This window comes from Mesoplodon bidens, assembly GCF_964165515.1.
Source record: "Mesoplodon bidens genome assembly, chromosome: 3".
NCBI classification, from domain to species: Eukaryota; Metazoa; Chordata; class Mammalia; order Artiodactyla; family Ziphiidae; genus Mesoplodon; species Mesoplodon bidens.
The window spans coordinates 79,365,984-79,384,176 of NC_138178.1; the positions used below are offsets into that span (position 1 = coordinate 79,365,984).

Sequence of the window (18,193 nt, forward strand, 5' to 3'; positions counted from 1 at the left end):
TCCTCTTCTTGTCCCCCAGAACCACCCATTCTGGTGAGTCCTGCCTCAGTCACTGCCTCCCTGAAAGTCCCTGGTCAAGTCACTTCGTCTCTGTACTTCAATCACCTGAATTAGGACTTCTGTTAAATGGGTTGCTTGTAAGTAAGTCTTTTTTTCTGGACTCTATCACTAGGTCCCAGTCGAGTACCAGTGTGATGCTCATCTCACTGAAGGGACTGAATAAACGCTTGCAGAGTCAAGGTGTGAGTGAAGGAACTCTGTTCCCTCCTGGGAAGATGATTTCCCTTTCACGATAGTCTTTAATACTCCTTGTCTTTAAGTCCAGCACTTAAGTTGGATTTCCCTAATGAAGAACTAAAATGTGTTAAAAGCACTCTATGTATAAACCTCCAGTATGGCATACGAAGATGAATAAAACGGTTACCCAGCTAATATAGCACTAATAGTAACAGGGAGGGCCAGGCATTTATCCAACTGAGGGTAAAGGTATATGGTTTATAGAGGTAAAATTTTCATAGGACCGAGATGACAGGGAGCTTATGTCTGTGAAAAGCATAAAAGACTAGATAGAAATGCCATTTGAATAGATCTTGAAGGATATTTAGTACTGAAACTATCGGCTATCGATCCTATATCCAGAGAATCAGAGAACATGTGATACAGCATAGTGTAAATTCATAGATAATTCACAAGTCCTTTTATATTTGGCACATCACACCGTTCTCTGTACCTAATTATGTTAATGAGGTGAATACCAAGTTAAATTATGTTCAGAGAATACAAACTGAGTAAGAGTGCAAATGCATAATGAGGTCCAGCCCCAAGAAAAGAAAATGCTGTGTCTAATCGGGAATTGAAACTCTCCCTACCAGGAGAAGCACGTGTTTCTGCTCAAGTGCTACCACCCAGTGTCTAGAGCAGTGGTCCTCACAAGGTGGTTCCTGGACCAGCTGCATCGTGATCACTTGGGAACTTGTCAGAAATATAAGTTCTCGGGCCACACCCCAGACCTACGGAATCAGAACCTCTGGGGGTAGGCAATGTGTATTTTCATAAGCCCTCTAGGTTGTTCTGATGCTCACTCAAATTTGAGAACTACTGGCCAAAAGGACTGTGCTGGATAAAATTCTGAGGTTGGGCTGGGCTCCATAGAAAATATTGGCATAGCAATAAGCCATGTCAGTCCGGGGCAAAGGAGGCAAGCACAGGAGGCAGTGACTATGATTCCTGCACAAATCAACCAAACATGCCCTGATCACTACCCTAATACTTGTGAAAATCAAGCAGTCATGAACACAGTCACAGTAAGGAAGGCACACCACACTGCAAAGTCTAGAAGAAGCTCTTGCTGAGAGGGGGATGTTTTCTTCGTAGATAATGATTAATCTTCCCAATAAATAAAAGAGACAGGAACAATGTTACTGGTTATAAAAGATATAGGTGCTAAAACAGGTTATGATCTAGATTCCTTACTAGGTATTTATCCTTGGATTATATTAGGTTGACACAAGATAAAGCCAAATTGTCATATGATGCTTAACTCTGATGAAACTATGAAGATAGAGATGCTATTGATGGGATTAGAGCACAGATTACAGTCTCTCCTTTGGCCCTGAAGCAGTGAGGTGTGGAGTAGGCACACAAAAACCCTATTGTTTTGGTCATTTTCTGATGTAGGCAATGGCTCCTCCTGTCATCTGCCAAGTTTACTGACTGTCTCCTGAGTATCTGTTGTAAGTGTACTGGTGTGATATATCAAGGGTGGTGTGGCCAGATCACGCACATCAATTAGGGATAAATAATCAGAACTGATGGCAAAACTGGAAAAGGGGCAGCTGGCCCTGGAAGAGGTCCAAGGCCTGGGCACAGCCCCGAAGTTACATACTATATTGGAGCTTTCCAAAAATTTACAACAGGACAGTTATTTTAAAGGTTTAGAGCACTTTCTTTCCAGTAAAGTTAAATGCGCTCTCTGTGGAACACACTTCCAATCTCCAGATAAACTGTCCCAAATCGAGCTCCATAATGATCATCATTTGACAGAAGCATCCACTGGACACTGCAGGTTCTGAGCAAGAGTCAGGATATTTGTGGGCAGGCACCTCACTCTAGTTTATGATCGTGTCCCTCAGATGTGATTTCAGGTACAAAATGCTATCTGCCCCAAATCGTTCAAAATAACCTTAAGAGAGCTATCTATTAAGATGCAGACATTTATAATAGTAGTACACAATGACAGTACACAAGAAGTCGCACAACCGATGGATAAGAAATTATAACTTTGACAGAAAACACTATTTACCAACAAGTAGAAAGTGAAATTTGTTCACCATTTTGAAATCCTGAGAAATTACGAAAAGACAGAGAGAAAGAGAGAGAGAGAGAAAGAGACAGAAAAAAGAAAGATAGTAATTTTGTTTTTAAAAAGTGGGTATATGCAGATCTAAAAGATGGAAGTTGGTGAGATCAGACTGATGGAAGAACCCACAGTCCAAAACAGGAGCAGTAGAAAGTCACAGCAGAAAAAGTTTCAGGGGCAGATGTGGGCCAAGAGGATAGGAAGGCAGGTGAACCAGGGATGCTCCAGCTTGGAGGCAGTGGATACAGGAAGCAGAAGATGGCCTGAGCAAGTACCATGGTGACTGGTTGGCACAGCACACATAGAGCAGCTGGATGGCCCAGCACTGCCCTGTCCCTTTGGTGCCAAGCAGTGACTAGCAAAGGCACTTGCAAGCAGGAAAAGTGAGAGTGGGCAGGAAGCCATTGAGGAAGGTTTTCCATAATGGGGCATCACCAGGAGCCGGCCTGAACGACTGGCTCTCCCTGTCTGGCTGCATGTCCCAACCCTGCTCATGCTCAGTGAAGTCAGGACACAGTAAGCAAAAACAGCATCCATAGATGGCAACAGGGACACACAAATAAAAAGAGGCGCGGAAAACACAACCCAAGGATATCCGAGGGAGAAAGCACCAAACAGGAGATTTTCAATGTATACTTAATGCTCTCAAAGCTGACAGTAACATCTCATGCATGAAATAGACTGTTCTAAAAATGAAAAAAAAAAAGCCAACTCAAAAGATGAACAGAATATCACAATGGTCATAACAACTGACGAGAAAACAGTGAGCTGGAAGGCCCGGCTGAGGAATTCTTCCTGAAAAAAAAAAAAATGTAATGGCAAGAATGAGGAAGAAAAAGTAAGAGACACAGAAGACAAATGGAAGGGAGACCCATCCTCTGTTTCACAGTTTTTTCCAAAACAAAGTAGAAAGGAACTACTAGGACAGACTGGCAAAGACCTGGAGAAAGACACAAAATTCTTTAGAATAAAAAGCTCCCACCTACTAAAAGAAATAAATGAAAAGAGACAACAAAGGAAAAACAGATATATTTACCTGTAATGAGATGTAAAACCTCTGAAGGACAAAAGAGGCCATAAAAATGAGGGGTAAACAATAGACTGGAGAAGAAAAATTGCAACACCCAACCAACAAATGAATGCTGAAAATTTTAAAGACTCACAAAAATTTAGAAGGAAAAGCTCAATGGAAAACTGGGCAAAGGATACAGAGAGCCATTCACAGGAGAGGAACTACAAAGGGCCATGTTCATCACCATCATAATCCACGAAGCACAACTTAAAACAAGTGGACACTTGACCTAGAAGATTGCCAAAAACTAAGCAGAGTGATAAAAGGAAATATTCGATGGTGACAAGGTAGGGAACACATAACCATAGTGTAGGAGAGGACATACTCTGTACCTTTTAGGGGCCCGTGTACCAGTATCTCTTACATTTGAAAATGTGCATCTTCAGGATCCTGTAATTGCATTTCTAGGTTCTGCCCTGAGCTGCTCATAACAGTTAACTTTTATTAAGTGCTAGAAGCCCAACAAAGTTTTAAGTCACTACCTTCAATCCTCCTAAAAGCCTATAAGGTAGGTCAATACTAATGTTCTTGTTTTACAGATGGGGAACCTAAGTCATAGGGGGGTCCAGGAGCATTTCTTAAATCAAATAGCAATAAATGGAAAAAACAAGGTTTGAGCCCAGGCAGTCTGGCTCCGCTGTCTGCTCTTAAACATACACTATTTTTAATATAAGATATATTCTTATCTGTGTATGGAGCCATACACAGGACGTTTATTACAGCATCATTTATATGGCTGAGAAAGTAAGAAAAAACTATCAGCAGCAGAGAAACAGATATTTAACACAACATACTATGGAATACTATTAGTATTTAAAAGAAGGGAGATATAGTTACATGGAAAAGCATGGAAAATCTTTAATTCATATTGTAAAGTTTAAAAAAACTTAGTGCAGAATATGGAATATGCAGAATAATACTGCAGAATAACGATATTAAAATATCACTTTAATTAAGAAATATATGTGTGTGTAAATGCACAGAAAGAGGTAGCAAAGGTGAACAAATCAATCACATATGTTATAACATCATAACAGATGTTAGCCAGAGGGAGGGGAGCCCAGTGGGATTTCAGGGCAGGAAGGAGAGTGGTTCAAAGGGCATTTCCATCTATGCGTATGTTTGCTAACTCAGATCAAGAATGTATTTACATATTTCTCATGGATTAATTAAACTAGGATCAAGGAAACTTTTTCTTTAGCAGTTGTTATATGCCAGCCATAAAGCACTTACAGCGATCTTATTTCATTCTACAATAACTTTAGGTGATCATCAATATTTGATTATTATTATTAATCATAAAAAAAGGACAGTAAGATTCCATGTGTTTCAATAACTCAATGCAAATACCTTGATACCTGGAGAAGCTTAGATTTGAGCTCCAGTCTAGCACCAGCCATGCTGAGATGGAAAAAGGTGACTAGCAAGGTTGACGAGAGGGTTGAGAGGAAGAGGTCTGCAGGATACCAAGGGCACCCAGAGCCAGGCCTTACCACAGCGATCCCGGACCACCAGGTTCCGGCCTTCCTTCAGGTGGATGGTGAGGAGGTAGGCGAAAGGGCTGGGCAGGTTACTCAAGCCGTCGCCGGCCTCCCCGAGAGTCTGCACAGATGGAGAAGCCATTGAAGTCAGTTGTCTTAGGTCCAAGAAACAGAATGTCGGAAACACTCTTCATTTAAGGAAAAAAGATGATCACTGTAATGGCAAATCTGTGAGCGTCATCCTCCACTCCCACCCACCCATGCTGATGACATGGTTACACTGTTCTTTCATTCGCGGGCCTCTCACTGTTGCGGCCTCTCCCGTTGCGGAGCACAGGCTCCGGACGCGCAGGCTCAGCGGCCATGGCTCACGGGCCCAGCCGCTCCACGGCATGTGGGATCTTCCCGGACTGGGGCACGAACCCGTGTCCCCTGCATCAGCAGGCGGACTCTCAACCACTGCGCCACCAGGGAAGCCCGGTTACACTGTTCTTTATCCTTCTCCCCAGTGGGATTCTATGAGAATTCGTGACAATAGCTTCACAGTATTAACTTCCCAAGAAGAAGCAGGTAAGTTGCATGCCGACATCTGACATCCCCCTAAACTCACCCATGCCCTGCAGGATCCTTATCCTACAGCTCCCAGTGGAGAACCCAGAGAGGACATAGCATGCAGAAGTCCAGCTATGGGGTGGGTTCCCACGACCCTGGTCCACACCTCTCAGCTCGGATGTGTGATGTCTCTCCCTCCTCTTCTCCCCTCACCCCACCAACCCCCATCAGTTCAGGTACACCTCCTGCACATGTAATAAAAACATTCCCATTCACAACTACTCAGCTGATCACCTACTGATCCATGTCCAGCCAACATGTGCCCCACCCCTGGGTCCATATGGGAGACACTTCCTCTCTGCTCTCCTGCCTGTGGCATATTTTTCTTTCACTCCCTGGTCCCCATTATAGTGTTTCCTACACTTACCCACACAGTCTCACCTCCCACCAAGTTCACTTTCCTCTCCAGGAATGCATCAACTCCTACAAGCCACAACATCAAATTTGGTTTCTGAATATTTCTTAAACGAATCCAATTCAAGTTTTGAAAAGAGCAAATTTGTGTCTTTTGAGAGAAAAAGTACAAATAAAATAATTTATCGTTCACTTATTTGAATTTCAATGTATCGATCTGTGGCTAAGTTACTCTCGACAGCGTTCTTTTGAAAGTTTCTCGGTCCACATTTCAAAGCACTTCAAAATGGCTTTGTCTCCTGTACCATCTCACTCAATTTCATGGCTCTGTATTTTTAGAAGAATCTATCCCACTCTGACAAATCAATAGACACTGAATTCATCTTTTCCAGCCACAATTTGCAAGGCCTGTCTTTGTGGGCGGTAACAGTTCAGCAACCTTTAGAAATAAAAGAGGCAAAGATCCAAACATTTGATAAGAAATATTTATAGCATTTACTTTAGTGTTTGTTTGTTTTTAAGGAATGCCACTTACAGATTGCTCTTCGAAACGTTGGGATGTCAGAGAGGCATTCAGATCACCACTTCCACAGAGCTTCTGTAAACAAGAAGAAAAAATAATAATAACCCTGCTTTTAAAAAACCAAAAGAATATCAACCTACAAGAATATCCTTGTATCAGGTGTTTCCCTTTGAAGCTGCCATTTGCATAGTCAAATGCATAGTTAAATGCAGGAGTGTGTGGCAAGTCTTGGCAGTAAAAGGTTGACTCACTGGAGTCCATCTGGCTGCAGCCTCTGCCCTCTTAGTCATTGATCAGCATGTGGATGAGGCCGATTCTGCTCTCCTGAAGGGCCGCTGAGGCATCCGTAGTTCATCCAAGTCATTAGCGTGCCAGCAACTTTGCCCCAGGGGAGGCAGTGGGAGCAGCAGGGCCATTCTGCCAGGTCCCTCCATCGAGGACCTGCCTGGTCCCCCAGCCATCAAAGAGAAAAGGGCTATCAGGTACCAGAGACATTTCAAATGTGACCACAAAGACCTTCCTCCAACCATAACCTCATGGGTCTAGCAACTGTACAAGAACCAACCAAAGAGTAAGGAAATGCAAATTCTCAACAAATGATCCAGACTGGGAGGTGTCTATGTTTCCTACTTAAATATGCCTCTGATAACCTAGGAAATGATGCCACCAGGCAATGAAGTGAGTGCGGTTCAGCAGTTAGTATGGGACGCAGTAAACATTTGCATTCTATCAGGTTTCATATGCACCCAAGTGGGGTCCAGAGGAGCTCTGGGATTTTATGAAGGTTCTGGGTTAGATGTGAGGATAGCTACCTGCATGGAAAGGCAGAGTGGAAGGGAAAGGAGCAAAAGGCCTCCCAGCATTTTAGGGATGTTCCCGTTTGTCGGACACATTAGCCAGGGCTGCTTTCCTGTGGGAAAACATGAGATTTCTCCCTCCAAACAAGGCTGAGTAACTGAAGTTATGGGTAAACTTAGATACAGGGAGCAGGCCTGCGGAGATTGCTTAGATGACTATGAAGCTTTGAGGGGGTGAAGATGGGGACCAGATGCACTATGGTCATTGGTCCTTCCCACCCACAGCAAAGATCAGGGAGATTCGGGCACAATTCAGAGATCCTGCCTGGATGGAAGGCAGGATGCCTTCCAAGACATTCTCTCTCTGTCTCTCTCTCTCCCTGTCTCTCTATCAAGTGGAGTTCAGGCAGCAACAGAACCTGGATTCTACAACAATAGGGCATTTCTTCAGGCCCTAAGAGAGCTGACAAAGGGCTGAAAACAAACAGGGCTCTCTGGTCTACCGCCTCTGCATGCAGTGACACCAAGAAATGCTGCAGCGAGGCAGAAACGAGCCCTGATCACAAGTCGGCGTGGAGCCTCCCAAGCCCTCACCGGGGAGCAGAGAAGCCCTACGGTTGTTTGCATCTGTGCTTCTCCCATCACATCTGCCCCTTTCTCCCAGTCCCAGCTCGAATGTCCCTTTACTGTGAATACATTTCATTCAATTCAAATTCACACAGGACCCAGGGTGATTTCAGACACTTGGACCTTTCTCTAAGGACCCCAGCACTTCAGTCACTGGTGCCCCCCTGGCTCTGGAAGTATTACCACTGCCCAGCTGGGCAAAGAGCCCTCACTCTCAATGTGGGCTCGACCTGACAGCAGACAAAGAAGGAGGCAGCTGGGCCTCTGTTGGTCACCTTCCCGTCCGTTTCCCGGTCGGTACCTCCTACTTGTGTTATGTGTAAAATGACACCCGGGGGAGTGGGACAGGATGGCCTGAAGACCACTCTATGACGACGATCAACTTTTACTCAACTCTCCCAGTTTCAAAAGATTTCTCCTCATGCCTTTTATACTATTACTCTCCTCATGATTATCTCCTGGAAGTTCAGCGATTCCTCTTCTGCCTGATTTGCAAAACCCAAAATACTCCGATCAGGTCTTCATGTGCAGAACCAACAAGTAACATCTGCTGTCTGATCCTCTGCAGCCTGATCACCCCGTTAGTGTCTCCAGTTTTATGAAACGAATCAACGCTCCACTTAACCAATCCTGTTTGAAGGCAGTTCTGTAAAACTGCCAGTGCTGGGATCAGAATTCCTGTTTGAAGTGCGTGGTCCCGTATCTTCTACTGTCACCTTCTTCTGTCAAAAAGAGTGAATGTTTCTTAAAAACCATCACTCCTCAGACCAACACACCATACACACTCTCCCAAGGGAGCCTCCCTGTCATTCAGTGACAAAATGAGCCCACATCACCACCGTCATTTACACACAATCAAAAATGAACACGGAGCTTTTATTCAAATACTCAATAAGTCTTCCACTTAGAACAATGTGGAAATTAAATGTGAAGAATGACATTAATTCAACATTATGGCTCGTTTTACTCACAGAAGTCACAGAACTTAAAGTTATGGTTCCCATAGCCGCCATAACTGTCACATGCAGTATATACACACCAAGGAAGGAAAGTGATCACCATAAAGAAGACAGGAAAGGCTACAGAAGTACAGGAGTACCAGGTTACAGCTGCTGGGGGACACATAACTTTGAGTATTCCCGACACTCTGCATGGAACTGAAGGTATTATTCACTGAGTAGAAGTTGCATTATTTTCACCTTCTTTGTTAACCTAGTAACTACATCACTGAATTTTTCATTAAAAAAGTCCAATTACTATTTTTCTTACAGGAATCCCTGGTATCCGTCATCATGAGAAGATTTTTTTTTTGATGTTCTCAACAAGCAAAATCAAGCACTCTAATTTTTCTTTTTAAATTTTACTTTAAAAAAGTTAACACACAGTGAAATTGACTTTTTACATGTGTGTACAATGCGATGACTTTTTTACACATGTATATATTTGTGTAACTACCACCACTATTGGGACATAAAACAGTTCCCCCAAAAAACTCCTGCATGCAATCCTACTGTTATCACATTGTTCCCTCACCCCTAATCCACGGCAGTCATTGACCTGTCCTCACCCTATAGCTTCATCTTTTTCCATAATGTCATATAAATGGAATACATGCAAACTTGACACTGGCTGACATCTTTCACTTGGCCCAATGCCTTTGAAATCCATTCAAGTTGGCATCTGTGTAAATAGTTCTTTTTTTTAAATTACTGAATAGTATTCCATCATTATGAGTGTACCATAGTTTGTTTATCCAGTAAGCACTGGTTTTAACCATTTTAAACAAATGTTTCCAAGGACGTACTCAGGAAAAGACAAATAATCTTGAATATCATCAATGCTGAGAAGTCTTAATATGACAAAACTCTCTAATTATATACAAACATTCAGAAACTCAGTAGTAACATGTTGGCATGAGGCTAGTCATCTCTCACTGTTACCTTTTAGATAAGTGGGATTTGTGTGTGTGTGTGTGTGTGTGTGTGTGTGTTTAATGACAGCAAATTTACATTGCTATTTCCATTTTACCTTGCTAAGGTGAAATTCATGGGAAGGTATGTAAATACATACAAAGTAATACATACAAGATTGCAAATGTATTAAAGTGAGGAGGTATTAGAATGGATGGGTCAATTATTTAAAAAAAAACAAAAACCTCCTCTAGCCACCAAGGATCTTAAGAACAAGACACTGATGTGAAAAAACATTTTCTTTTGTGTACACTAAATGTGATCTTGTACAAATATCACCTCCCACGTGGCTGTCTGAAGGATCTTAGCACGAAGAATTCACAGGAAGTTAAATAATAAGCGATGTAAACAATCACTGGCTGTTTAAACTTTACTGGAAGAAGACATAAACCCACATTCAGGAAAGCTAAATAAGAGTAACAAGTTGGCTGAAAAGATCACTTAAGATTTTCCTTGGGAAATACTCTATTCAAGAACATGAGTATACCAAATGATATATATTGAAATGATACGATACATATTTAGTTAATTACTTAACCCTCATCTATTTCTAAGGATGTGAATACTCAGGAAGAGCATACTCACAGACACAAATATCTACAGGGGAAAGGAAGCAGCAAAAGGAGCAAAGGGGATCAGATGGCTAGACAGACCATTAAGCGATGCTTGGATACAGTGATAGAAGTAAAACAACTGACATGACAATCAGAGGTCAAAATTAGAATGCCCGTTCAGAAAAATTCAGGTCTACCAAATGGCTGAGTTTACTCGTATTCAAATTTTTTTTAATACACCTTTATTGGAGTATAATTGTTTCACAATGCTGTGTTAGTTTCTGTAATACAACAATGTGAGTCAGCCATAGGTATACATATATCCCCATATCCCCTCCCTCTTGAGCCTCCCTCCCACCCTCCCTATCCCACCCCTCTAGGTGGTCACAAAGCATGGAGCTGATCTCCCTGTGCTATGCGGCTGCTTCCCACCAGCTATCTATTTTACATTTGGTAGTGTATATATGTCAGTGCTACTCTCACTTTGCCGCAGCTTCCACCTCCCCCACCGTGTCCTCAAGTCCATTCTCTATGTCTGCATCCTTATTCCTGTCCTGCCCCTAGGTTCATCAGAACGATTTTTTTTGCATTCCACATATATGTATTAGCATACGGTATTTGTTATTCTCTCTCTGACTTACTTCACTCTGTATGAGTCTCTAGGTCCATCCACCTCACTACAAATAACTCAATTTCGTTTCTTTTTATGGCTGAGTAATATTCCATTGTATATATGTGCCACATCTTCTTTATCCATTCATCTGTCAATGGACACTTAGGTTGCTTCCATGTCCTGGCTATTGTAAATACTGCTGCAATAAACATTGTGACACATGTCTCTTTTTGAATTGTGGCATTCTTAGGGTATATGCCCAGTAGTGGGATTGCTGGGTCATATGGTAGTTCTATTTTTAGTTTCTTAAGGAACCTCCATACTGTTCTCCATAGTGGCTGTACCAATTTACATTCCCACACCAGTGCAAAAGGGTTCCCTTTTCACCACACCCTTTCCAGCATTTATTGTTTCTAGATTTTCTGATAATGGTCATTCTGACCAGTGTGAGGTGATTCCTCATAGTTTTGATTTGTATTTCTCTAATAATTAGTGATGTTGAGCATCTTCTCATGTGCCTCTTGGCAACCTGTATGTCTTCTTTGGTGAAATGTCTATTTAGGTCTTCTGACCATTTTGTAATTGGGTTGTTTGTTTGTTTGACATTGAGCTCCATGAGCTGTTTGTATATTTTGGAGAGTAATCCTTTGTCAGTTGTTTCATTTGCAAATATTTTCTCCCATTCTGAGAGTTGTCCTTTTGTCTTGTTTATGGTTTCCTTGGCTATGCAAAAGCTTTTAAGTTTAATTAGGTCCCATTTGTTTATTTTTGTTCTTATTTTCATTACTCTAGGAGGTGGGTCAAAAAAGATCTTGCTGTGGTTTATGTCAAAGACTGTTTTTCCTATGTTTTCCTCTAAGAGTTTTATTGTGTTTGGACTTACGTTTAGGTCTTTAATCCATTTTGAGTTTATTTTTGTGTATGGTGTTAGGGAGTGTTCTAATTTAATTCTTTTACATGTAGCTATCCAGTTTTCCCAGCACCACTTATTGAAGAGGGTGTCTTTTCCCCATTGTATGTTCTTGCCTCCTTTGTTGTAAATTAGGTGTCCATATGTGCGTGGGTTTATCTCTGGGCATTCTATCCCATCTCATTTATCTATACTTCTGTTTTTGTGCCAGTACCATACTGTATTGATTACTGTAGCTTTGTAGTATAGTTTGAAGTCAGGGAGCCTGATTCCTCTAGTTCTATTTCTCTTTCTCAAGATTGCTTCGGCTATTCGGGGTCTTTTTTGTTTCCATACGAATTGCAAAATTTTTTGTTCTAATTCTGTGAAGAATGCCATTGGAAGTTTGATAGGGATTGTACTGAATCCATAGATTGCTTTGGGTAGTATAGTCATCTTCACAATATTGATTCTTCCAATCCAACAGCATGGTATATTTTTCCATCTGTTTGTCATCTTTGATTTCTTTCATCAGTGTTTTATAGTTTTCTGAGTACAAGTCTTTTGCCTCCTTAGGTAGGTTTATTCCTAGATATTTTATTCCTTTTGTTGCAATGGTAAATGGGATTGTTTCCTTAATTTCTCCTTCTGATTTTTCGTTGTTAGTGTATAGGAATGCAAGAGATTTCTGTGCATTAATTTTGTAACCTGCAACTTTACCAAATTCATTGATTAGTTCTAGCAGTTTTCTGATGGCATCTTTAGGATTTTCTATGCATGGTATCATGTCATCTGCAAACACTGACAGTTTTCCTTCTTCTTTTCTGATTTGTATTCCTTTTATTTCTTTTTCTTCTCTGACTGCCTTGCCTAGGACTTCCAAAACTATGTTGAATAAGAGTGGTGAGAGTGGATATCCTTGTCTTGTTCCTGATCTTAGAGGAAATGTTTTCAGTTTTTCACCATTGAGTATGATGTTTGCTGTGGGTTTGTCATATATGGCATTTATTATGTCGAAGTAGGTTCCCTCTATGCCCATTTTCTGGAGAGTTTTTATCATAAATGGGTGTTGAATTTTGTCAAAAGCTATTTCTGCACGTATTGAGATGATCATATGGTTTTATTACTTAATTTGTTAATATGGTGTATCACATTGATTGCTTTGCATATACTGAAGAATCCTGGCACCCCTGGGATAAATCCCTCTAGATCATTGTGGATGATCCTTTTAATATGTTGTTGGATTCTGTTTGCTAGTATTTTGTTGAGGATTTCTACATCTATGCTCATCAGTGATATTGGTCTATAATTTTCTTTTTTTGTGATACCTTTTCCTGGTTTTAGTATCAGGGTGATGGTGGCTTCATATAATGAATTTAGGAATGTTTCTCCCTCTGAAATTTTTTGGAAGAGTTTGAGAAGGATTGATGTTAGCTCTTCTCTAAATATTTGATAGAATTCACCTGTGAAGCCATCTGGTCCTGGACTTTTCTTTGCTGGAAGATTTTTAATTACAGTTTCAATTTCATTACTTGTGATTCATCTGTTTATATTTTCTAATTCTTCCTGGGTCCATCTTGGAAAATTGTAACTTTCAAAGAATTTGTCCATTTCTTCGTGGTTGTCCATTTTATTGGCATATAGTTGTTTGTAGTAGTCTCTTATAATCCTTTGTATTTCTGTGTGTCAGTTGTGTTTTCTCCTTTTTCATTTCAAATTTTTTTGATTTGTGTCCTCTCCCTTTTTTTCCTTGATGGGTCTGGCTAAGAGTTTATCAATTTTGTTTATCTTCTCATAGAACCAGCTTTCAGTTTTATTGATCTTTGCTATTGTTTCCTACATTTCTTTTTCATTTATTTCTGATCTGATCTTTATGATTTCTTTCCTTCTACTGACTTTGGGTTTTTTTTGTTCTTCTTTCTCTAGTTGCTTTAGGTGTAGTGTTAGATTGTTTATTTGAGATTTTTCTTGTTTCTTGACATGAGATTGAATTCCTATAAATTCCCTTTTAGAAATGCTTTTGCTGCGTTCCATAGGTTTTGGGTTGTCATGTTTTCATTGTCATTTGTTTCTATTTATTTTTTAATTTCTTCAGTGATCTCTTGGTTATTTAGGAGCACACTCTTTAGCCTCCATGTATTTGTGTTTTTTACAGTTTTTTTTTTCCTGTAATTGATTTCCACTCTGGTCCAAAAAGATGCTTGATATGATTTCAATTTTCTTAAATTTTCCGAAGCTTGAGTTGTGACCCAAGATGTGACCTATCCTGGAGAATGTTCCACGTGCACTTGAGGAGAAAGTGTATTCTGCCCCTTTTGGGTGGAATGTTCTATAAATTATCAATTAAATCTGTCACGTCTATTGTGTAATTTAAAGCTTGTGTTTTCTCATTTATTTTCTGTTTGCATGATCTGTCCATTTGTGTAAGTGGAGTGTTAAAGTCCCCTACTATTATTGTGTTACTGTCGTTTTCCCCTTTCATGGTTGTTAGCATTTGCCTTATGTATTGAGGTGCTCCTATGTTGGGTGCATAAACGTATGTAATTGTTATATCTTCTTCTTGGATGGATCCCTTGATTATTATGTAGTGCCTTCCTTATCTCTTGTAACAGTCTTTATTTTAAAGTCTATTTTATCTGATACAAGTATTGCTACTCCAGATTTCTTTTGATTTTCATTCACATGGTATATCTTTCCCCATCCCTTCACTTTCAGTCTGTATGTGTCCCTAGGTCTGAAGTGGGTCTCTTGTAGAGAGCATATATATGGGTCTTGTTTTTGTAACCATTCAGCCAGTCTGTGTCTTTTGGTTGGGGTGTTTAATCCATTTACATTCAAGGTTATTATTGATATGTATGTTCCTATTACCATTTTCTTACTTGTTTTGGGTTTGTTTTTGTGGGTCGTTTTCTTCTCTTGTGTTTCTCGCCTAGAGAAGTTTCTTTAGCATTTGTTGTAAAGCTAGTTTGGTGGTGCTGAATTCTCTTAGCTTTTGCTTATCTGAAAAGCTTTTGATTTCTCCATCGAATCTGAATGAGATCCTTGCTGGGTACAGTAATCTTGGTTGTAGGTTTTTCTCTTTTGTCACTTTAAGTATATCCTGCCACTCCCTTCTGACCTGCAGAGTTTCTGCTGAAAACTCAGCTGATAACCTTATGGGGATAAATTTGTATGTTATTTTTTGTTTTTCTCCTGCTGCTTTTAATATTTTTTCTTTGAATTTAATTTTTGTTAGTTTGATTAATATGTGTCTTGGTGTGTTTCTCCTAGGGTTTATCCTGTATGGGACTCTCTGCGCTTCCTGGACTTGGGTGACAATTTCCTTTCCCATGTTGGGGAAGTTTTACACTATAATCTCTTCAAATATTTTCTCAGACCCTTTCTTTTTCTCTTCTTCTTCTGGGACCCTATAATTTGAATGTTGGTGCATTTAGTGTTGTCCCACAGGTCTCTGAGGTTGTCTTCAATTCTTTTCCTTCTTTTTTCTTTATTCTGCTCCTTGGCAGTTATTTCCACCATCTTGTCTTCCAGCTCACTTATTCATTCTTCTGCCTCAGTTATTCTGTTATTGATTCCTTCTAGTATATTTTTCATTTCAGTTATTGTGTTGTTCATCTCTGTTTGTTTGTTCTCTAGTTCTTCTAGATCTTTATTAAACATTTCTTGTATTTTCTCAATCATTGCCTCCATTCTATTTCTAAGATTCTGGATCATCTTTACTATCATTACTCTGAATTATTTTTCAGGTAGATTGTCTATTTCTTCTTCATTTATTTGGTCTTGTAGGTTTTTACCTTGCTCCTTCACTTGTGACATATTTTTTTGCTGTCTTATTTTTTTGTTTGTTTTTTGATGAGTGGGATTGTATTCCTGTCTTACTGGGTGTTTGGCCTAAGGCTTCCGACACTGGAGCTTGTAGGTTGCTGGGTAGAGCTGGTTCTTGGTGCCAAGATGATGACCTCTGGGAGACCTCACTCTGATGAATATTCCCTGGGGTCTGAGGTTCTCTGTTAGACCAGTGGTTCAGATTTGGAGCTCCCACCACACAAGTTTCAGCCCAACCCCTCCCTTGTGAACCAAGATTCTGTAAGCTGTGTGGGGTGGCAAAAAAAAAAAAAAAAAAGAGAACAGTAACAAAGAGTAAAAACTAAAATCAGACTAGGAAACTAACAGGTATGTTAGAAAGAGTATAAAAATAAAAATATAGATGAAACAACAACCAGAAGGGGAAACAGAACCACAATAGTAAAATAGAGGAGAAGAAAAAAAAAGGGGGGGGGGAGGCAGAAAAGACCTTGGTTGTGGAGGGTAAGGCCTAGGCAGAGACAGGGTTTGGGCAGCCAGTGGGGCCTATGCTTAGGACCCATAGGACTGGAAAAGGCCGTGGGGGGTGTGGGGGCTGGGGCTTAGGCTCAACGGAACAGAAGGGGCCCCAGCCTCTGGTCTCATAGTGTGGGGGACCCCACCTGGGAGCCCAGCAGGCTTCTGGGGTCTGAGTGGGTAGGGAAACGCTCTCCACTCCTCTCCTGCTCCTCTGGTCCTGGAAGGCCCCTCCTGCCTGCTTCTCCTGTTCTCCCCCAACCTTCCTCCTATTCCCCCAGGACCAACGCGGCCTGGAGGGGGCCTCTGCGGGCATAGGACTCGGCCTAAGAGCCAGGTAGACTTTCCAGGCCTATTAGGCAAGGGAAATGCTCAGTGCACTCCCCCCTGATCCGAGCCCCCAAGGGTCCATCCAAGCATGGGAAACCCTCCCCCATCTAAGCCACCCCTCAGGGGTGCCAGTACTGTTCATCCTCCACTTCTCCTCCCCCCTCAGTACCCCCATGTCTGACCGGTTCCCTTGGGGGTTCTTCCCATCTCCATGGGCATCAAGGTGTCCCACCAGCATCCGGCAGGCACCCTAGTTGTGGGGAGACATGAACTCCACATCTTCCCATGCCGCCATGTTGACTCCACCCTCCATATTCAATTTTTATACAACTTTTTAGGAGGTTATTGATCATACAATCAAGGTATACACATTTATTTTTCCCCACCTCCAAGATTGTTCACTTAAAGTGATTACCCTGGAATATTATCTACTGTACAAAATATAAGTCAGGTGTGTGTATGTGCACATGTGTGTATACATATATTCACTACCTATCCACCAGCAAAGTAAAGCCCAACACTTGTTTTTACAAAGTTTGAACTTTCAAACCTAGCCCTACCTATTCATTTATACATTGCCTATGTACATATTTATATATATTTCTATGGCTAATTTCATGCTACAACACCAGAGTTGAGTAGTTACCACAGAGAGAGATCTATGGCTCACAAAGCTGGACCTATTCATTACTGGGTCCTTTACAGAAAATGTTTGCAACCTTGGTATAATGAACTTTTCTTACCATATTCAGTAATATTTCCTTACTGACCTTCCATAATTGTTTTCATTACTATTAGCAGTAGATACTTTAAAAGATTAACAGTACCCCCTTTACTTTGCTTAGTAGTTCATAACTGATGAACACACACTCCTATTAACTTCTTATAAGGAGTCTATGGGCTGTCATTAGTAATTTACAATGTACAAATTGGGAGCCAGAGCTAAGAGGCTAGATGGTTGCCAAAGAGAAGCAAGAGAGTTAGCCCTTCATCTGAGTCCTGGGTATCCACTCTTCACTGAACCACAACTGTGCCCAAAACCAGAAGAACGCAAAAGCAGAACACCTCGTCTGACATACAGGCAGGCAGCTCTGCACAGTAGTAGACAAAACTCTGGAGCCACAAAGACCTAGATTTGAATTCCACTTCTGCTACTTCTTGGCTCTGTGTCCTTGAAAAGTTTACTTACTTAAAATTCACGACCATGGGACCATCTCTAAAAGGGGCAAAAAAATATCCTTGTAAGTTAGTAGGAGAAAAATTCATTCATTCAAAGATATCTACTGCGTACCTTCTTTGGGTCAGACACTGCACAAGGCTCTTTGTATAAAGGGTGAGCCCAATAGATGTGGTCCAATGAGATGACATTTACATTGCACTTTGCAGAGTTTCTTACACATAACCTCTCAGAGTGCTACTGGATTGGTGTTGCCACTCTATTATTTTTATTATTATGAGGACAGAGGATGTGTTTGGGAAGACTGGAGAAAACAACTCAATGAAGGTGGTCAGCAACCCAAGTCCCTCCCTTCATTCTGACCATCCCTTCCTCATTGACACTGTTATGATGACAGATAGACAATCAAGGTATAACATATCTCGGGACAGTGCTGTCTTCCCCTCTCCACACAGCTTATCAACCTGTGCCCTCTTCCTCCACAGTTCTGATCTCAGGCAAACCCACTTACTGCT

The 18,193-nt window shown here is 41.0% G+C and overlaps 1 protein-coding gene across 4 annotated transcripts in view; it reads right to left on the bottom strand.

Annotated features, from left to right (window-relative positions):
* Positions 1-18,193, bottom strand: part of MCTP2 (multiple C2 and transmembrane domain containing 2) — a gene marked incomplete at its 3' end in the record, with an annotated part of 246,209 nt that overhangs the window by 172,761 nt on the left and 55,255 nt on the right. For all 4 annotated transcript variants that reach the window (XM_081228579.1, XM_081228580.1, XM_081228577.1 and 1 more), the window contains exons 3-4: positions 6,414-6,476; positions 4,925-5,033 (exon numbers count right to left, since the gene is read on the bottom strand). In XM_081228579.1, coding sequence (XP_081084705.1) covers positions 4,925-5,033; positions 6,414-6,476 — 172 coding nt within the window. The remainder of the gene's footprint in view (positions 1-4,924; positions 5,034-6,413; positions 6,477-18,193) is intronic.